This window comes from Balaenoptera borealis, assembly GCF_965194805.1.
Source record: "Balaenoptera borealis genome assembly, chromosome: 2".
Taxonomy (NCBI): Eukaryota; Metazoa; Chordata; class Mammalia; order Artiodactyla; family Balaenopteridae; genus Balaenoptera; species Balaenoptera borealis.
In genome coordinates, this window is record NC_138867.1 from 161932993 (window position 1) to 161955316 (window position 22324).

Sequence of the window (22324 nt, forward strand, 5' to 3'; positions counted from 1 at the left end):
CTATTTTGCATTCCCACCAGCAATGAATGAGCGTTCCTATTACTTCACATTCTTGCAAGTATTTGGGGCTGTCAGTGTTTGGATTTTCATTTTTCTAATAGGTAGGAGCATTGTCTTTAATTGGCGGGGGGGGGGGGAATAAAGGAAGTAACTCAGATATTCATTAATATCAATAGAATGATCTTGATTAAGCATGGTCAGTCCCTGAACTAGTGTCCTCCCGGACTGGGGAGTGCAGCGCGGGGCGGGGACTCGCAGAGAGGAGAACAGCGCATCAACCCCAGCGAGAGGCGCGCAGGTCTCGGGATGCGGAAGGCGGGCCGGCGCCGCGCTCCTCTCCGCCCCCGCGAGCGAGACGGTCACGTGCAGCGGAGGAGCTGACCTCCGAGGGCGGGCCTGGGAGGGGCGCCGCGCAGGTGGTTCAGGGTCGCCTGAGGCTAGGCGCGAGGCGGGCACTTGCGCAGCGCGGGGCGGAGTGCGAGCCGGGGCCGGAACCGCCGCGGGTGGGGAAGGGCGGGGAGGAGCCTGGGAGCGTGCCGGCCGCTGCAGGGGGAGGGGCGGGGCGGAGCCGCGGCGCGCGCGCCCGTCGGAGGGGGAGGGACAGAGCAGCCATTGGGCGCGCTCAGTGCGGCCGCTGCGAGCGTGGGGCGAGCGTGGACCGCGGCGCGGCGGTGCGACTCCTTCCCGGCCCTTCTCCCCGCCGCAGGCGAGGGTACCGTGTGGCGGCGGCGGGGCCAGCGAGGCCGGAGGAGGCGGCTGTGCCCGGGCATGGTGGTCTGGGGCAACGCGGAAGGTGAGCGACCCCCGGGCCGGCGGCGGGGGTGGGGGCGGGGTGGGACTGGCCTCGCGTCGCCGGGCGGCGGCCCAAGCGCGGGCGGCCTGAGGCGGGGCGGGGGCGGCGCGCCGGCCCGGCCCCCGCGGCTCTTGGTCTCGCGGCCTGGGCGGCCCGCGAGAAAAAAAAAAAAAAAAAGAACTTAAAAATTGAGAGTTGCATATATAATAAAATGGCATGAAACTATACACAAGCATTGTCCCAAAACCAGTTTGCTGGTTTTGATACTGTAATATAGTTAGGTAAGATGTAACCATTGGAGGAAACTGGATGAAGCATACATAGGACTTCTCTGTACTATTTTTGCAACTTCTTTTTTACCTCTGATTTTTTCAAAATGAAAAAAAAAGTCAACAGTTTTAGTGCTGTTTTCTTGTAGATGAAATACTGTCCCGCCATGAAAGCAATGAATTACTGATAAAAACCGAGGGCTACATCTCAAAAACATCATATTGAATAAAAAAGCAAATAGCATAAAAAGATATAGTATAAAGCTCAGAACATACAACCTAAACAGTATATTATTTAGAGCTACAGCTATGAGAAAATTAACAAGAAAAGCAAGTGAATGATAAGACACAAACTTGAAGATAATGTTTATCTCAAAGGACTAACGGAGGGTATGTGACCAAGAAAAGGGATTCAGGGTCCTCAAAGGTGATTGTAATGTTCTTTTCCTTAAATTTTTATTAATCACTATTTTATAACAACTCTGAAGTCTTAAAAATGTATAAACCTGATCTTTAGCATTTAATAGTCACCTTTATTGAAAAGAGTAAAATTAAGTGAAAGGTGAATAAAATTCAGCAACATTAAACATGTTTGATAGAGCATATAATTATAAGAGCATCTAAGAGAAGATTGGGTTCTAGTTTAAATTCTGGTCTGACTAATTTGGGGTTAGTAGGTTTTGGTCAGTGGTTTTTGAAGGGCGGTCCCTGGGCCAGCAGCATTAGTACCACTTAGATATTTGTTAGAAACGTAAATTCTCAGACCTTCCCCCAGACCTACGCTCTTGGGGAAGGGCCCAGCACTCTCTATTTTAACACAAACCCTCCAGGAGGTTCTGATGTGCACAGACTTTTGAGAGTCACCAGGAAGTTCAACTTTCTCACCCATAAAATTAGAAGATAAAACTAGATCAGTATTTCCCAAAGTGTGGTATATGTAGTACTGATCATGTGCAAGATGTTTTTAAGTGATAGACACATCACCATTTAAAATTTTATTTATTGTAATGTTTGTTAGACTAGTACAGATAGCATACCAAACCCATAAGTTCACTGATGTTGTGTCATACATTGCTAAGTTAAAAAAAAAAAGGAAAGGAATCAACTTAATGTAAATATAAATAATAAGGCAAAATAGTAAGGTATGTATAGCAGAAAGTAACACAGCATTGTACATCAACTATACTCCAATAAAAATTTAAAAAGTAAGGTGATATGAGAATATCACAAAATTCCTGGGGTTAGTTCTTAGATATTAAAGTTTCAGTAGTCCTGAAGAGGATCAGTCTTGAAAATATTTTCCATTCTAAAATTCTGAGACTTCATATGCTTGCTTTTCTTACAGATCTGCCTCCTTAATTTTGCTTTTTAAAATTCAAGCTAATACGTTAAAAATTTAGTCCACACAGCTTGTGTTGGGAGAGGAATGGCCTGTTAATGTGCTTTTGTATTGGGGGATACTTATCTGAGATTGAAAATTTAACCATAGTTAATGGAAAGTGTGGATAATTCACATGCGAATCATTAAAATTAAATATATTAAGGAGAAATCTGTTTTGAAAACATAATTTAATTTTAGAAGCACTTTCTTTCACTACGTGTAGTATTTATAGTGGAATAGGCAGATGGTTTTATGTAAGGAAATGAAATGAGGTTTGTGGACAGTAAGAAACATATTTTGATAATTAGGGATTTAGACTTTGAAAAGTCTATACAAGTTATAAACAGCTACAACATGACCGGCCCTTTTGTTAAAAAGTAAATTTATTTATTTATTTATTTATTTTTGGCTGCGTTGGGTCTTTGTTGCCGTGTGTGGGCTTTCTCTAGTTGCGGCGAGCGGGGACTACTCTTCATTGCGGTGCGTGGGCTCTAGGCGCGCGGGCTTCAGTAGTTGTGGCACTTGGGCTCAGTAGTTGTGGCTCGTGGGCTTAGTTGCTCCGCAGCATGTGAGATCTTCCTGGACCAGGGCTCGAACCCGTGTCCCCTGCATTGGCAAGTGGATTCTATACCACTGCGCCACCAGGAAAGCCCCTGACTGGCCTTTTTAACTGGCATTTTAAATAGCTTTTTTGCGATGTAGTTCACATACAGTTCACCCACTTAAAGTGTACAATTCAGAGGTTGTGTATAGCCAGAGAGTTGTGCAGCCATCACCGTGCACAATTCTAGAACATTTCATTACCCCAGAAAGCAACCCTATATCCATTAGCAATTATTCTCCAGTCCCTCTACACTCTCAACCCTAGGCAACCACTTATCTACATCTTATTTCTATGGATTTGCCTATCCTGGGCATTTCATATAAATAGAATTTATATTTCATATAAACATAATGATATGTAGCCTCTTGTGACTGGCTTCCTTAATAGAATATGTTCAAGGTTCATCCGTATTGTAGCATGTATCAGTACTTTATTCCTTCTTATTGCTGAATAATATTCTGTTCTATTGATATTATATGTCACTTGATGGACATTTGGGTTGTTTGCACTTCTTGTCTTTTATGAATAATGTTGCATGTATGAACATTCATGTACAAGGGTCTGTGTGAAAGTATGTTTTAATTTCTGTTTTATACCTCGGAGTGGGATTTCTGGGTCAGATGATGACTGTGTTTAACATTGTAAGGAACTGACTGGATCTAAAATGCATTCTCATTCAAAGCAAAATTACAAGTTTGCTGAAAACTTAAATACATTTCTGTTCTAATTTATAATAAGGTACCAATTTTGTTTGTCAATGGTTTTATTACAGAATATCTCTCTAAAATGATATTTGGCAAAAATCATCATTAAAATACATGTTTTTGAAAACAGCAGCTTACAAACGGCTGTTCTACATCACAGTTTATCATCATTTATCAAAATTGTCACATCTTCTGTGACATGGTTCTTTCTCTGCATATTTTATCGCTGCCTGTGTCGTTTAGCATTTAGGGGAAAAAAATGTCATGGAATCTGCTTCCTGAGCTGATGATTGAATTCAGATTGTTTTGGTTGACTTTTACAAATAAATTACATGTTAAGAAACTGATGGTAGTTTTTTTTCTAAAATTCTCGTTTCAGCAGTAATAAAAAACATACTTCTAAAATAAAAACATAACATTTTGTAGTCTAGCTGCATCTGACACTTGATATTTTGCTGTGTGGCCCTATTAATATTTTGAAGTTATAAGGAGAGATACTATTTTGTGTAATGAGAATTTATGTTCAGTAAATTGTTAATATTTGACTTTGTCTTACTTTCTTCTAATGCTTTCCTAAAGGCTTATGTACTAAATTACCTACCTTTAGATTTCTTTTTAGGAAAGGTGTTCAAGATATTTCTTTTTCATACCTACTTGTGAAATGAGGTTTTTAGCACCTCCTTGTTATGAAGGAATATTTCTGAAAAAAATAAGATAAACAGCTAAATGCAGTGAATAACTGAAGTAATAGAGAAGTGGTAGTATAGAAAAAAGATGCTCCTCAGGGAAGAGAAAGAAAAAATACCAGTTGGACTTGAATGGATAAGATTTATTTAAAGCCTTTCATTGCTGCATGAAGGATAAACAAAAAGAGTAGTAAGGCAGCATGAGGCAATCAGTGTCCTTGTAAAGAAGACAAGAAATATCCTTAATCTCTGAATCTATAACTATATGATTCTACACGTAGATCAGCTAAAATCATCCTTTGTTTTATTTCTAGTAGGGATAAGCTATTCTATGCACAATATTGTAATGGATGTTTGTAGTGAAGACTTGAAGCATTTGGATCATTTGGGAAGTAGACTCAGACAGGGTTTAGTGTGTAGAATACTTGTAAGCATGTGCCCTTGGGAACAACATAGTGGGAGGGAGGCAGAGGCGTCAGGATTGGGCAGAAGCTTACGTCAAAGTGTCTCCTTGGCCAGCCTTCCAAGAGAGGTTTGTTGATAGCTTGGATGTGGGGTATGACAGAAAGAGGTGTCAGGATGATTTCAAGGATTTCAGCCTAACTAACTAGAAGGACGAAGTTGTCATCAACTTCATCCTTTGAAAGGAGGTTTGGTGGAGAAGATCTGCAGTTAGTTGGGCCTGTTAAACGTTCGAGATCTGTAAAACATCTATTGGCAGAGGATGAGTTGGTGAGTCCATATGTGAAACTGGAGCCCAGGAAAGAGGTCTGCAGTATATATAAATATGGGGGTGGTCAGCATAGGATAGATGCTAATTAGACCAGGAGACTAGCTGAGACCACCAAGTGAGCATGTGTAGACTGACTTGAGGATGAGACAGGGCTGAGTCCTGGGACACTTCAGCGCTTAGAAATTGGGGCAAATAGGGGAAACCAGCGGAGGAGACTGGGATGGAGCCCCAGGACCCAGCACACTGCTTAACAGCAGTGGGTAGTAGATGTTTATTTAGTGGATAAATGTCCAAAGGGGAGGGAAAATAACATGGGACAGTGATGAATTTTATTTCTCCAGGTAGAATAAATTAAAAGGTGAAAAATAGGATCAACTGTTATCTATCTCCTCGGTGAATGGGTGGGGAGTGAGTCATGGAAATTAGAATAAAAATAGATGTGTTCTTTTCTATAAAAATAGATGTGTATACCTATAAAATAAGAACCGTTCCTTTTAATAAACTGAAGTATTTTTAATGCAGTTACTTTCTTTTAATCTTTGTGGTACCTATTGTGCTTGTGTGGCTAATTCTTCGAGAAACTGTATAAAAATGTCCCTTGTGTATAGAGATGAATCCAGTTCTTCAGATTGATTATTTCTATTGTTTGTGAATATGCTTTAAAGTAGCACATTAAGTAGTTGAAACTCATTTGAGAAATTATCCTATGTTTGTATCTCTCTTCTTTGTAGTAAATGACAGAAGAATTTCATTTATATATTTGCTTCCATATATTTGATAATTTACAGTAGAATTTTCAGTGTTCTTCATGGTTAAAATTGGTACTAAAGGTGATTTGGAAATTGTGTTGAGCATGTATCTTGCTAAACTATAGAAGACAGACATTTTGTTCAAGGATTTTATATTCTAGGTGAAAAAGTTAAAACATTTATGGAAAGGTACATAAACAATTTTCTTGGGAAAATATACAGTTATGTCATTGAAACTCTGAGTCCTGTCTTACACTGAGCGGGACATGTATTAAAGAATAGACTGAAAGTAGAAATATCTGTAAACTTGAATTTTGACAGAATGAAAGAAGAATACAAAAATCAAGCTCACAAACTCAGCTGCCTTGATGTGGATGAAGCTTCTGTAAACAGACAGCTACTGTCCTTGAATAATAGTTCACATATCCTTTAAAGTGAATTAAGCTTTGGTTGTATTGGACCTGACCTGTCGGTGAGAAGGAGATGGCTGAGTCCAGGGAGGCGTGTGAGCTTTCTCAAGACAGACTGGAGTCGCTGGTGACTGAGACAAGTAGTGAAACGTTATTTCAAGGGTTGAAATGTGAATAGGAACCAGTGATTTAACAATGCTCATCTCTAACTTTAAGCCTTTTCTTGAGCCAGAAACCTTGGTTTTTTATGAGAGTTTGAGATTCCCTGAAGATACAACCTAGGTTGGACAGTTACCCGGATCTATTATATATTTAAGCTCAGGAAAGTTACGTGAACTGTGTTACTGCTTCTTGTTTTTGTGAATTTTTGGTCCAGGCTTTCAGAAAGACCTGAGCTGAACTCTAGGACAAAGCTTGTGGTGACCACCATTGCTGTTTCAAGCCACTGTCCTCTGTGTTTCTTTCTGTCATTCAGGAATTTTGTTGTCATAGCTCCTCTATTACTGACGTGTGTGCGTGTGTGTGTGTGTGTGTGTGTGTGTGTGTGTGTGTAGGGGGTGTCCTTCATTTGTAAATTCTGTAATCTTTGGACCTTGGATGGAGATGGTAAATACAGAAGTCTTAGAATAGAATTGGTCCCAAAGTATTTTGAGAGAAAACGCAAAGCATATTAAAACTTACATTTTCAATTAAAGCATAGGGAAACCATTCACAAAAAGGGTGCAGAAGTTGATGCTGTTGTTTATTGTGTTATATGCTGGTTATAGACCTTCATTTTACGGTTATTTCTCTGAAATGCAGTAAAAAAACCCCAAAAACAGAAAACAATGCCTGGCACCATAGCAGCCCATATGAAATGAGGCATATGCTGTTTCTAAGACTCACAGCATGTTTTTCTGATACTGTGTTTGCCCATAAACATGTTGATGGTAGGTGCTGTCTGAGGCAGGGGCGGTTTTCCTATGGAAATCCTCTCTTGAACGTACTGGTTTCTGATTCCCCTTGAGGAAGAATGAAGCTCCTTTTTGCTTCCTTAGCAAATTTGATACTTCAAGTATTAATAACATAGCCAGTGGTTGATATGTATCTTGATGACTTACAGGTCATCATGATGGCTGCTCTGTCATAAGTTGCTGTGGTTTCAGAGTACGTTAGAACTCTACGCAGCGTTTTGAGGTGGGAGGGAGCTGAGGTGTAATGAAAGAGAAATTCCCTGCACAGCAGTGGTGATGCCTTAATGATAAAATCATCTTGCTCGGTCTCAAAATCCCTGGGTCTGCCAGCAACAGCATTAGATGTGAAGTCTGACCTGGGCTTCCATTTTGATTTTGCCATTAAAAGCGTTATGACTTTGCCCTCAGCACTTCTGCGAGTCTAGAGGAATGTTAATTACTAAATGAAAACAAATTTATGAGATCCTTTTGATGGAGTAGAGTGTAATATCTGCTGAGTGCCCCAATATACATTCAGCCCTCTAGAGGAGAAGACTTATAAGTGGTAAAGAGTAGGCTGCTTTTGGAGAAGGAAGCGTGAGGTGAGATGGCAAATTTGGGAATACGTTTTCTAAGGAAGGCCTTGGAGGAGGCCATCATTCTGTAAACCTGAACTTGAGATACAGCAGTGTCCGTTTTGGGGATAGGAGGTCTCTGGGGCATTTATGATTGGGAGTGTGTGAAAATACTGATTCAGAGCCACGAGACCCTGTGACATTGGCTGCATCTAACCCAGGTCTTTCTCATTTAGGGCCCCAGACTAGGGAAGCTACAGTTATCTTCTGAAAGATAGTAAAAAAGATGATCTTGCTGCTCTGAAAGTGAAAGAATCCAAATTTTGGTGAAGAAATGTTTTAGGGACAGGATTGCCCCCATGTTTTTAATATCACTCTTGACTGATTGTTTATTTCGCTTCTTATTTGGGGAAAAGTACATGGAAGTTCAGGTTGGGAAAATTACTTGGAAGAGTTTCTTAAGAATAACCTCATTAGATAGTTTGTGTGTAGATGTGAGAATAAAGTTTTCTTAGAAACAAATGTTTTTTTTATAGTTCAAATATTTTATTTTCCTTAAAGATAGGAGTAGATTTTATAGTTTGAGACTCTTGCTATTATTTAAGCAATAACCAATAAATGTGAGTAAGTAGCAATTATTTAGGAAGAATGATATAATGATGAACTATTGGAAAATATAAAAACTATAGATAGCATTGTGGAATTGGAAGGGACTTATCACCTGATTTTATAGACAGTTTATCTCATTATTCAGCCTCCTCACTGTAAAATGGTAAAAATATTAGTTGATCCAGAGTTATTTTAAGGAATAAAAGAGAATTTATTCATTCAACAATTATTTATTAAGTGCTTACTAGGTGCTGAGGCACATGCAGGTTCAGAGGATGTGTCTGTGTATTAGAAAGAAGAAAATCCTGGCCTTCATGGATTTTACTGACTAAGAGGCAAGAGGCTTTACCCAGTGATGACAAACGTGATGAGGGCTTCCAGTGTGCTCCCTGCAGTGGTGTTTTAGACTGAACACAGTGCCTGTTAGTTGCGGTAGAAGAAGACTAGCACCAATGTGTCTTGAATGCAAAGTACACCCATTATCTCATTTAAATCTAACACCAGGTCTATAAACTAGGTCTAGTTTCCCCCCTTTTACAGCTGAGCAATGTTGTGTTCTTTTAGGTCTGTGATCAAATCATGGTTATTAAATAAATTAATGAGTAAACTTGGACCTAAAGTGTGGTCCAAGGTCTTCAGCCAGATAGTGGCAGAGCTGGCACTAGAACTGGTTTTGACTCAAGCTCAGGGCTCCTTTCATTGTACCACATTGCCCCTCAGAGCGTGCATGGGCAAATAATCGTATGTACCATGGTAGATAGGAAGAGTGCACAGTTTCAGAGATCCCATACTTGCCAATATGAAAATCATTTCACACAGTACAAATAATAACAGTGAAATCAGGGCTGCTGGCATCCTCAGTTTTAATTCCCATCGCTAGTTATATTCAATTATCCAGTGAGATGGACTTTGAGCTGTGGATTTAGTGTATTAAGTAATAGGATCCAACTCGAAGTTTTCTCTGGCAAGCTATTGGCTGTGAAGTAAATTCAAGGCTATTCATCTAAAACGTAAGGTGTCCTGAAGTAGATGTATATGTCATCTTGTCTAATGGGTGGGTTGTGTGAGAGATTTTTCTTTCCAAATTGAGTCATTGGAGACCATTGCTCCTATTACTGCCTTTGAAGTCCTGCAGCTGGTGAACCTTTGGTAGTTGAGATTTCTTTCTCAAAAACCAAAAACCAAAAACATGTATTAGAAGTATTTGTAGTCTAGTTGTGTGTGGGTTACGTGTCTTAATTAGTAAAGTTCTAGTGAATGTCTTGGGATTTTATAAAAACTTCAGTAATAACAACTAAAAATGAACATTTCTGATCCTTTCTCGTGACCCCATAATCAAATCCAAGTCAGTTTCTACTCTCTGCCTGCTATCCTCCAACTCTGAACCATCTTGAAAATACTTGTTTTTTCTAAACATTGTTAGTTTAGGGAGTTACTTGGAGTGAGAGTCTCTTTCCTTTGGCTTCCTTTGGGTCAGCAAAGCAGAGGAGTTAGTTTTGGAGGGTTCTCCTTCTATGCATCATCAATTTTAGTCCTTGGCAACGTCTCTAGTCCCAAAGAAATGATGTGGGACTCCCCACGTCTTCCAGAATTTTTAGAAGGCATGTGATGTATTAAGAGTACCTGTGTCTCTTCTGTAATTCATTTGGGCTCTGCAAACTGCCAAAGTGTATCTAATAGAGCAGTACAAGACATGTGCCTATTTTCTTAAAAGTTAACCTTAATTTCGTGTCACTCCAGTCTGCCGCTGGTCTACCCAATAATTAGGATTTTAAGGCTTATGAGTAGTTAGGGGCGCTCCTAGTCCAGAAAGGAGATGCAACTGAAAATATGACCTATATTGGCACTACCACTGCAGTGCTTTGGGTTTAAATATTCATCAGACAAAACTAAACTCTATGAAATGAATGCCAGGATAGACCAGTCTCATCCTGATTTCCTGTCTGGAGTCTATTGCTATAAAAGGTGTATATGTTTATAATTCCTGCCCCTAATAGTCCCTTGCTTCTGTAGAGCAGTGTTTCTTTCCCAAGCACTTAAATATGTTTGATTTTACCCTTGCACCTGTCTTTTAAGGCAGACACACTCAAGTTGACACACAGTTTTTCTCATGACAAGGACCAGTTGTGATTTATGGCCATTTACAGGATGTCAGTGATGTGGAGAGGGTACATTTTGAGCGAACAAGGCTATATATGTATATCCTTTCACTTGGCAGTAAAGAACATGGTAAAAAGCTGTTTTCTTCTGAGTGAAGAGCCCTTAGGCTAACTTCCTATAATGTTCACCTAATGTGTTACTATGTTCAAGTCACCTTAACAAATATTTCTTGAGTGCCTGCCTCCTGCAAGGTATTCCACTGGCTGAAGTGAAAGTTTCTGTGAGAAGCCTGATGTATAGAATTTGGAAGTAAAAAAATGCAGTGTTAGTGTGGGTCTTTACTGCTTTAGTTGAAAAGAAAGTGTTATGAGGTAACCTGTCTTTTCCTTTATGAATTTGGCTTGTTTAGTAAGAAACATATTAACCAAAGATGAAAGGTAGATTCAGAAACATTTATTCACTTTTAATAGGAGTATAAACTTTTATTTTCACCAGAAATTCCTGAACACCTTGATTATAATAAAGTACAACCCTGATTTTGGCGTTTAGGGCCAAGGATAAAAGATTCGTAGACTTACTGAAGAGTAGATTGTATGAAAGCACAGACTCCTGATAAACGCTGAGTGCCCTGTAGTCCTCTAGATCAGCGGTCCCTAACCTTTTTGGCACCAGGGACCAGTTTCGTGGAAGACAGTTTTTCCACGGACGGGGAGTTGGGGGTATGGTTCAGGTGGTAATGTGAGTGATGGGAAGCGGCAGATGAAGCTTCGCTCGCTCCCCGCCACTCACCTCTTGCTGTGCGGCCAGGTTCCTGGGGGGTTGGGGACCTCTGCTCTAAATAACTGTCCTAAAAGTGGAAGAACCAGTCTTTTTGTTGGTGAGGACCCAGTGGCCTCCATCATTGTAACTACTGTGATATAACCTGTAGTGTGTGATTGATAAATAATTTAATACTGTTGACAGGGGTATTTGTTGCTTATTTTGTACATTTGCAAGCAGTTCTTTCTTCCTCATGATACACCTTGCATTAATAGTTGAGCGAAATGACATGATGAGTCAATAAGACTGCTTTCCCTGTGACCAGAGTTGTCAGGACAAGGCAAGGTCTAATCAGACATTTTCATTTCATTAAGTTGGACTTTTGCCAGAGCCTTTTGGAAGCCAGCATAACACTTGTTCTTGCAGGTCATTGGCCCAGACACAGTCACATGATTACACCTCCATGCGAGAATGTCTGGGAAATGTTGTTTTATAGTCTTGTTTCGGAATAAAAATCAGGCTTCTGACGTTAAGAAAAAGGCTACTGCTGAGCTACCCCAATTCTTTTCCCTACCTCCGATTTCTTCCTGATACTTAGATGGAAGATCTGGCTGTATTCCTTTTCTTGAACTCTGTGTGGCATACTTGGGTACTTCATGTCCTAGTCTTTCAACCTGAGAGGAGGATCCTTCAAGTTTTTGCAGCTTTCAGCTCCATGAGCTCAGTAGGAGTATCCTTGAAGCAAAATAAGAACAGGGTGTTGCATGCTCTTTTTTTTTTTTTTTTTTTAAATTTCAGATTTTAATGATCAATTTTAGTTATCTATGCAAAGTGATTCATGCAGATCATAAAATTCTTAGAGGAAAAGGAACCCTGGGACAGAAGACATGGGTCCACTGAGGGCGGTAGTCATGGTTTGCAAATAAAAATTGTGACTGCAGCCAGAAGAAGGAACAGTGGGTGCTGAGAAAGGAAATGACAGATAACCATTCCTAGAGGGTTTATTTGGCTTTTGAGAAATAAGTAAACGAAAAGTTCCCTCTAGTTTGCTGCTTTGAGTCTTCCCTTTGAACACATCATCTAGGCAGAGTTGACATAGATGGTTCTTTTAATTTAAAATCTCTGTAGTCTTCAAACAAGGAGGCCCCATGCAGGCAGTCTCATAGATGGTTGTACATGAATTACCCATCTGTCTTCAAAAAAGGGAGTTTCTGATTTCCTTCTAAGAAAAGGATTTGCAGGATGTGGTGGGAATGAGGTGAGTGAGGCCTTCAACTTCCATGCAGTTGCAGACATTTTGGAGGCAACTTGAACTCTTTGGATCATACTTTAATCCCTGATACCTAAGGATGGCGATCCTAAGTTCAGCATCTGGGTGGTATTCATGAAAGGCTTCTGGTTGAATAAGTTAGGAAGGATGCTCATATGAGTAAACCTTATTATATGCCCCAGTTTCTGGGCAGCCTGCAGTACCGAGTTCTGACCTGGGATTAGGATGCCTTGTGTGGAGCTAGTGCCACTGCAGCTCTTAAGTCTCATCCAAGATGGTTATTTTCCATGTGCTTCTGAGTAGCTGTTTCTTTGGCTTTCTAATAGCATGGATACTCAGCATAATCACAGACTCCTAGATATGGAAGTATCTGAATGATAATGTAGTCTAATTTCGAAAGAAATGAGATGAAAGAGGCCAAGTGACTTGCTTCAAGGTACCTGGTAGAAAAACTGGTGTTAGAACCTTGGTTCCGTGTTCTCAGTCCAGGGCTGTCTTGCAGTGCACTGAATTTCTCAGAGAAAATGAGACTAAAGGCGGTGTTTTTCTATGTCCTCCTTTGCTCCTGGTACTTAACAGACCTGGAATTTACTCATGTATGTGTCAGGTTTTAGATCAGCAATAGGCTCACTGATTATGGAAATAATTGGGGAGATGTGGTATGTGTGAAAGTTTCAGGTAAGCGAGGCAAGGGGTTGTTGTGGTGGATTGGGAGATGTTTGCCAGTTCAACTCACATTTCTGCAGTGCGTGATGGGACTTGGGGCTCTTCTTTCTGTAGCTTATTAACAGATAAGCTGTTTCGCTGCTGGAGCTGCTGAATCTACAATAGCATGAATCAGCAAGAAGGAGGTGTGATTAGTCACGTGGACTTAGGCCTTTCCCATTGCCAAGGCTTGATATATTCACATCTTCCACTTTTTTTTTTCCTTCCGGTTTTACTGAGATATAATTGACATACAGCACTGTAAAAGTTGAAGGTATATAGCGTAGTGCTTTGACTTGCATACATCATGAAATGATTATCACAGTAAGTTTAGTGACCATTCATCATCTCATATAGGTACAAAATTAAAGTAGAAAAAAAAGTGTTTTTTTTCACATCTTCTGTTTTTTCCTCTTTGTAGAGGCTCATCACATGGAATGATAACATGTTTAGTCTTCTGTGTTACACTTGGTTTAGTCCACGTAATTACATGTAATGTAAAATTACATACAGTGCAAATCAGTCAAGAGGCTATCTTTCCTTCCTCCATCTCTGAGACATGGGTGACCACAGGAGGCCCCTCTGTTGACATTTCTTGCTCTTGTCGTGGCCCTGTTGCCAATCAGTCTAAAAAAATATTTTTCTGTGAATTTCTTGTGAAGTTATTTACATGAAAAGTTTTCTAAACATATGTAATTCAAACTTGATTCTTTGTTTAATGCCAGTGCAATTTTTATGGACTAGAAAAACAATTATATGAATTCTAGATTTTCCCGGGAAATCTATAACATGCAGATCTGAAGTTCATATGGGACCTCTGTCTCCTCGTGAGCCCTAGGTAAGGTACAGTGAGGATGGAGAGGTGGATAAAGGAAGGAGTGAGTGATGCTTCATTGGGGAAGGTGAGCAAGGTGGCCAGATAGGTTTGTTTCATGACAAAGAGTGTGATTTAAGCACTTACTTTCTTTTGAAAACATCTCTTTTCACCATCTCCCTATCCTGATATCACAGGAAGAAGGAAAAAACCAAACAAACCTGTTGCCTCATTTCCTAAAGCAGTGATTCTCAAACTTTAATGAACACGCAAGTCACCTTGCCTTTTAGAAGACTGCCGACTCTGATTTAATAGTGGTGGGGCAGTGGTTCTCAAAGTGTGTTCCTCAGAGCAGCAGCTCTGGTTCCGCCAGCCGTGTTAGAACTATAAATTCATGGACCTCGCCTGACCTGCTGAATTAAAATCTCAGAGGATCGGCCTCAGAAACTGTTCTTACACATTCACCAGGTGATTGTTGTGTACCTTGAACATTTGAGAATCACTGCCATTGAAGCTATTCTCTTGGGATTTTCCCAGGCCTCTGGTATTTGCTACTCTGTGATTGGGCCTTGGTATTATTCCCTTGCTATTTAGGAATTGAAACTTTTGGGCAGAGATGTTACTTGAGGCTCCTGACTGGATGATAGTGTCCAGCAAGTTAACTGGCTCTATTGAAGTATGTTTCTTAGTCCTTCACCACTCTCTCTGTTATAACCCTGATACTTTGTAAAGCAAAGATGCCATTTCATGGAATCATGAACATCAGTACCATGGCTAGACACCATACATAACATGGCGATTGGGTAATACCTTAAAAGGTAGACTGAAAAAGAAACCGATGAGATAAAACACCCCAGAAGAAAACGCTCTTGTAGATTTTCAGGGGTTTTATATCTTAATATCAACTGAGTCCCAATTCACAGATAGTTTCAATCATATTAATAGCCAGTGGGTGTTGTTACCTAGGTTCTATGCCTGCTTGGTTCAGATGAGTGCAAACATGCTTAGCAGTGCCTTTACCAGTGTTGCCATTACTGGTGAAGGAAGAATATTTTATAATAGGGATTGGATTCTCTCAGAAGTCAGTTTTCTTAAGGTATTTGCAAAGGATGAATGTTACCTCCTACAGTGTTTCAAGAGCTCTAACTTTAACTTTCTGAAAGTTTTATTGATTTCTTCCAAAGGCTATAGCTGGAGAAATACGCACTGTATGTTTGTCAGATTGGTTACAGGGTCTCCAATATAGGTGGGCTGAGGCTGTGTTTGTGCTTTTCCTCTGGGAGGTTTTTCATCTTAGAGAAAGGATCCATGTGTTTTGTGAATCTCTATAAAGCAATGAGAGGAGTTCAAAATGTATTATAGTATTCGACAAGTGCTCCAAAGAGGGCTATTTGGGCACAAGGTCTAGATGCTAATGTATTATGTTCTTTGAAAACAGCTTAAATGTAAGTACATATAAGAACCCTAGTTAAGATTTAAGGGTAATGCTGTAAGATCTCTCATAAAGGATTCACAAAAAGTGCTGCAATTTTGTAACCTTTCCAGAAGCAATACAGTGTATGTTCACCCCTCATTTGCAACTTGAAGAAATTTATCCAGTTTCTGCGGAAAATTGAAAAGAAGCAGATGCTTATTCCTAAGCTAGAGTTTTGAAGGCCAACAATTAAAATAAACATGTCTCTGACAAAACTTGAACTAAATTAAAAAATTTAGCATATAAATTAAAGCTTACTTAAAACTAAATTTATCAAGGAAATACATTTGTTTTGCATTACTGGTTTCAATTATTGTGAAAAGGCTTCCTTTTTATGGAACACTGAAGATTTTTCAAAGTTTCCAACAATTTATTAGACAATTGCACCACTGAAAATGAGTTACGAGTGTCTGGCTTAAATGTATGAACTATTAGCACATCGTTGATGAGCTTAGAGAGAGATGTTAAAGCAGCCATTATCCTCCTGCAGGTTCATGTTCCTATTCCCAGGGGACTGTAAGAAACTGGTTTGTAGCCTGAAAACAGATAAAGCCATGGGTTGAGGATATACATAGCATCTCTTCTCTCCTATTCGTTTGTTCTTTCTCTTGGGAATCTGCATTTTGGGACATTGCTGATGAATTGCTGTCAGGCATGGGTACTCTTAGTTTATTGCCATAGAAGAAGAGAGAGATTACTTCCTTGTTTGCAGTACCTGTCTGCTCTAGTCCTGTCTGTACAGTGTTTCCTAATTAATATTTCCTAAACACCTACCTCATAACTTTTTGTCATTTACTAAATATTTATTTAGTTCTTGTTTTCCCAGCTTTCTTGAGGTATAATTGACAAATAAAATTGTATATATTTAAAGTGTACAAACTGATTTGATACACCTAGACATTGGGAAATACTTGTCCTGATGAAGTTAATTAACATTTTCATCACCTCACATAGTTCCCCTCTACCCCCATACCCTTGTTTTTGTTTTTGTTTTTTTTGGTGGTGAGAATGCTTAAAGTCTATTTCAGCAAATTTCAAGTATACAAGACAGTATTATTAACTACTGTAACCATGTTGTACATTGGATCCTCAGAACTTATTCATATTCTTCTTAAAAGTGAAAGTTTGTACGTTTGACCAATGTTTTCCTGCTTCCCTCATCTCCCAGACCCTGGCAAGGACCCTTCTCTTCTGTTTCTATTAGTTCAATTTTTTTTTTTTTTTTTTTTTTAAGATTGCACATGTAAGTGATACCATGCAGCATTTGTCTTTCTCAGTCTGACTTTTTCCATTTAACATAATGCCCTCCGAGTTCATTCATGTTGTCACAAATGACAGGATTTCCTTCTTTTTTATAGCTAAATAATATTCCATTGAATATATATACCACATATTCTTTCTTCGTTCATTGATGGACACAGGTTTCCTTATCTTGGCTATTGTCAATAATGCTGCAATGAACATGGGAATGCAGATATCTCTTTGGGATACTGATTTCATTTCCTTTGGATATGTATCCAGAAGTGGGATTGCCGGATCATTCGGTAGTTCTATGTTTAACTTTTTGAGTAACCGCCATACTGTTTTCCATAGTGACTGCACCAATTCACATTCTCACCAACAGTGTACAAGGGTTCCCTTTATTCATATCCTCACCGAGATTTGTTATCTCTTGTCTTTTTTCATAATAAACATTATAATAGGTAGTGAGGTCATATCTCATTGTGGTTTTGATTTGCATTTCCCTGATGATTAGTGATGTTGAGCACCTTTTCATATAACCGTTGGTCATTTGTATGTCTTCTTTGGGGAACTGTCTATTCAGGTCCTCTGCCCACTTTTTAATTGGATTTTTTTTTAAATTTTGCTATTGAGGCATATGAGTTCTTTGCATGCTTTGGATATTAATCCCTCATCTGATAGGTAGTTTGCAAATGTTTTCTCACATTCTATAGGTTGCCTTTTCCTTTTGTTGCTTGTTTCCTTTGCTGTGCAGAAACTTTTTAGTTTGATGTAGTTCTACTTGTTTATTTTTGCTTTTATTGCCTGTGCTTTTGGTGTCAAATCCAGAAAGATATGGCGAAGACCTATGTCAAATAGCTTACCACCTATGTTTTCTTCTAGAAGTTTTATGGTTTCAGGTCTTACATTTAAGTCCTTAATCCATTTCACGTTAATTTTTGTCTATGGTATTCTTTCGCATGTGGGTATCAATTTTCCTTACACCAGTTATTGAATAGACTATCCTTTCCCCATTTTGTGTTTTGGGCACCGTGGTCAAAGGTTAGTTGACTGCATATGCATCCCACATAACTATTTTCCTGAAAACTTTCATTTACTCCTGTTTGCTGTGCCAGGATTCATGGCCCTCAGTTTACTGTTCTATTTTCATTGATCCCTAATCATCACTCCGTCTGCTTCAGTCAGTCCAGTGATTTTCCTTCTTCCACCACATCTCAGGTTCATGCAAAGTAGCTTCTTGGGCAGAGTTGCCTTTTCTTTCTAAACAGGTCCAGTCAGATCATCACATATGTCTGCTTGTACATATAGAGGAAGGCAGACTATCAGGAGAAAACTATTTTAGGATTCTATGTTATAAACATTTTAACTAAAAAACTTTTAAATTTAACGAGTTCATGCTTCTTAAAAAGAAAATGCTGAACACAATTTAATCCTTTCTAGATAAATTAGAATGACATTATACACAGTAAAAATAAGTTGCATTGTAGTGATTTCTACTAGACAGGTAAGGTATTAAGGACTAGTTGTCTGATCCTACATTGAATAATACGTCTTGCAGCTGATATTTGTTTTTATAATGAATGCACACGTGTGTTGGTTTAAATTGCTGTGTTGAGATTAATGTTCTCAGAAATTATTTCTACATTACCAGGAAGTGGTACATTTGAAGCCTCTCCTGTACCATCTTGAGATTAAAAAAAAAAAAAAAAAAGAACTTTCTTTTATTTCCATTACTTAAGTTTATTTAAACTTGTGTTTAAAAAACAAAATATCTTCTCAAATCCCCAGTCATATTTCCATGCAGCTTGGTTCTAAGAGTCCTGGAAACAAAGAACAGTATCAGTCCAGGACCTTTGCAGGAAATGTTCTCAAGATCACTAGTGCATCTTAGGATGTTAGCCCAAGGGCCAACTGGGATATCAGGCCACATTGAAGAGATACTTTAATTTGTAAGATTTGTTGTGACCGTCAGACAACATATGTCTTTTGACTCCATTAAGGAATGTGTGAAGGCACAGCACTACTAATGCTACATTAGCTATCTGTCTTTAACTTTCAAAAATAATTTGAAAGCATTTTTAATGCCATTTTTCAGACGGCGAAAAGAAGTGCAAAGAAGTTAACTTGGCCAAATATAAGTGAAGGAGACGTGATTTTAGCTCGAGAACAAATGCTTTGTCTCATTACTGTACTGCTTCACTATAACAATCAAGATGTGGAGATTTCTAAAATTTTCACCATGAATGTTAAGAAAACACTAGATTGCATGATGTGTTACAGAAACACCCACTAAAATCCACTGAAGTAAGAAGTTGTGAATTCTCTCTGTACTTTGATAAATTCCCCTTGGGAGCACACCGGTTTGGAATCAAGAACGCTTGGTTCTAGTCCTAACATCTCCATTCTGTGGGTCTCAGTTTTTAATATTAAAACTCTCCAAGGTCCCTTCTTAGTGCAGTGATACATGCCTATGGAATTGGGGCTTTTTGCATGCTTTATGAAGTATTTTAGAGCCAGCTGGCCTGGCACTTTACACTGGAGGAAAAAGTAGCCATTAAGGTCTTAAATTTGTCCCGTGTAGTAAAGACTGAAGGTGAAGATGAGAAGTTTTGTTTTCTTAGGTTTTGTTGAAGCAGGCTGCTACTGACTGCTGCCCTGGGATGCTTGGGATTCGTCATAGGGCCGGAGGCTGTGCCTGCCGGTCTGGCAGTGGGCCATCCTGGCGAAGCACAGCACAGGGGCTGGTGTGCGCTGCCACGTGAAGTATTAGATAACTGCCCAGAAGAGCTGCCATACATGCAGAGGAGGGGGTATTAGGGGCTGCCCATGGTAGTCATAAAATGATAGATATGAATCTAATCTTAGAAAAGCGAGTTGAACTCCCTCACTTTTAGTTGGGGCTCAAGGAAGTGAGGAAAGTTGTGCAAGTTTGTACCTTTAGTGTGAAAGTTGAGGATGGAATTCGGGTCTCCTGACTACTTATCTAACTCACCACTTACACTCATTTATGCTAAATACCGTGCCTCCTTTTGCTCCCACAGGAATATGGTCACTTGGTGAATTTATGTTCATTTATTTCATGTACAACCTGAAATGCCTCTTCTTGCTTATCAAATCAACATAAAGCACTTGAAAATTGGATTCAAGCTTAGACAACAGACACAGTGACGTATTAAGATCATTTTATGCCGTATCATGATGATTTTTAGGGTGTTAATTAATTTCCGCTCAAGGAAGCATAAACAGCAACTACATGCAGGTAAAAGACAATAGACAAAAAGGTAGCAGTAAATGGTTGCCCTTTGGGTTCCACAGGGCTTGTGTTAGATAAGGTCTTACTTTGCATAGTTATGATGCGGTAAAGAAGAAGTATACTCCCCACTAGTAAATATTTCAGAGATGCTAAATTGGGAAACTGGCAAATTGCAGGTATGAATGGATGAGTACAGTGTGCTCAATGAATAAGGAATCAAAAGGAATCAGAAGGAATCGAAAGAATGTAGGCACCTTAAATGTCTTCAGGTACAAAGAAATCACCACAAAGGAGACCATGATGGAGGAGAGGTACTGGCTTGTCAATAGATTTGGGTTTGCAGTTTGGAAACCACTCTGTAAACTCCACAAAAACTGATAATTGTGCTAATAACCTTGGTGTTGATAATCATAATCTGGGTATTCAGATTTACTGGCATGACATTATGCAAATCAGTTAACCTTTCTGAAAATCTAATTCCTCATCTGTGAAGGAGTTGGATTAGAAGATATTTCCTGGCTTAAATAACCACTGTTGGACAAAGAATCTTATAATTAGTATCTGCAGCTCTTCAGGAGGGAAAAAAATAACGATAATTGATAACTTCAATGAGTAACTTTATTTCTTTGAGTTATGGGATAGTCATGCTTTTTTCAGTCGTCATAGATACTCCCCATCGCCTAAGATTATAAATATATGAGGCTTGAACACACAAAGGAAACTTAGAGATAGTCCACCCCTACTCGAAATTTTATTCTTAAGGGTGGAGAGGCCTTGAATTACAAAGTGACTTGTCTAACTGGTTAATGGTGAAGCCCAAAGGACTAACAAGGCTTCCCAGTTCTCCACACACAGGGCTCTTTTCTCCTATAGGAAAAGGGGTAAATAGGTTTTCTTTCTCATGCCAATTCAGGTTGATTAGTAAGGCCTGGCTGTTTGAGAAAGACTGTGGAACTGAGAGCCAGGTACTATAGAAAAGACTAATGTTATTGATTAGGACTGTTTGCTAGATAAACAGAACAGGGAAGTCACCTATATGTTTGCCACCTCCTCTCAAAGCTATGGTTTACACATGTTCCTTGAGGTTAAACTTTGAATATTTCTTCTGCCTTGCTTTTTAACAACCATCACTCACAATATTAATTAATGTTGTCTAAGGTATTTCACTCTAAGAGACGGCCTATGTCTCAGTGGACCAAACTTGGATTTGGTCATTAGGAAATACGTCATTCTCAGTGCTTGGATCCTCATTGGGTTTTCTTGAGCTGTTTTTCATTTCTGACGCTGCTAAATGTTTTAGACTTCTCCATTAGCATCATGTGGCCTGTCTGACTAGGATTTCAAGCTGCCAGGGCAGGACCACAGCTCTGAGTACAGGCTGGCTGTAGTTTTGTCCCTCATTATAAGACCATGGAATACAGTAGGAGAGGAGCGGCAGATACCTTGTCCTTTGTGGTTCCGACAACTTAAGTGCAATTCTTGGCAGCCTAGTTTTAGACTCTGATATGGGCCTTTTCTCGTATGATGTTGCAGGAAGCTTTCTCTTGCTGCTGACATGTTCTGGCTCCTTGGTTTACTCAGAGGAGTGGTGAAGGAGACATACCTCAAGCCAGGAGCCGCTATGTTGGCCCTTATGCTCTACTTTCTATAACTTTGCAGGATTTTGGAAGAAAATGAGAATATACTCTGGAACTGGAGATACATATACCCACACATAGATTCGTATATATATATATATTTTCACTTCTTCAGGTCTTTGTCCTCATTCCTATCATCTGGAATTGTTTTGAAAGAAAAACGCATATTACCCTCATAAGGAACTAGAGTTTAACTTCGGAAACTTATAACACATTTATAAAAGACACAAAGTGTTCTCTCTTTTTAGAACTGTTCAAGTGCAAGTCAGATTTGAGTTCAAATGGAATGAAATGCCGGTTTATTTCTGGAAGCAAGTTTAGTTATTTTCTAGTCCAGATTCTTTGTTTTACAGATGAAAAAATGGAAATCCAGGGTCTAGGAGGGTTAAGTGATATGCTCGGTGGTACATTTCAGAAGAAACAGAATAGGAAAAAGAATCCAGAACTTGCCAATTTTTGGTCTCACGCATTTTATCTCACACCGCACTACTGCCTCTGGGTTTAGAATTACAACAGTTTGGTTTCCTTTTAAACTGATGACTTAGGTTTTTGTTAAGGTTTGATTTACAGTTTAGTAAAAATTTAATACTTATGTTCATTTTGGGTTTTAGCAAGTCAATACTAT

The 22324-nt window shown here is 39.3% G+C and overlaps 1 protein-coding gene across 1 annotated transcript in view; it reads left to right on the forward strand.

Annotated features, from left to right (window-relative positions):
* Positions 1 to 577: 577 nt before the first annotated feature.
* LOC309623750 (ELKS/Rab6-interacting/CAST family member 1-like) overlaps positions 578 to 22324 on the forward strand; it is a 191751-nt gene continuing 170004 nt past the window's right edge. The window contains 1 exon segment of the mRNA XM_082380889.1: positions 578 to 793. Within this exon segment, the coding sequence (XP_082237015.1) occupies positions 769 to 793 (25 nt within the window). The 5' untranslated portion in view covers positions 578 to 768.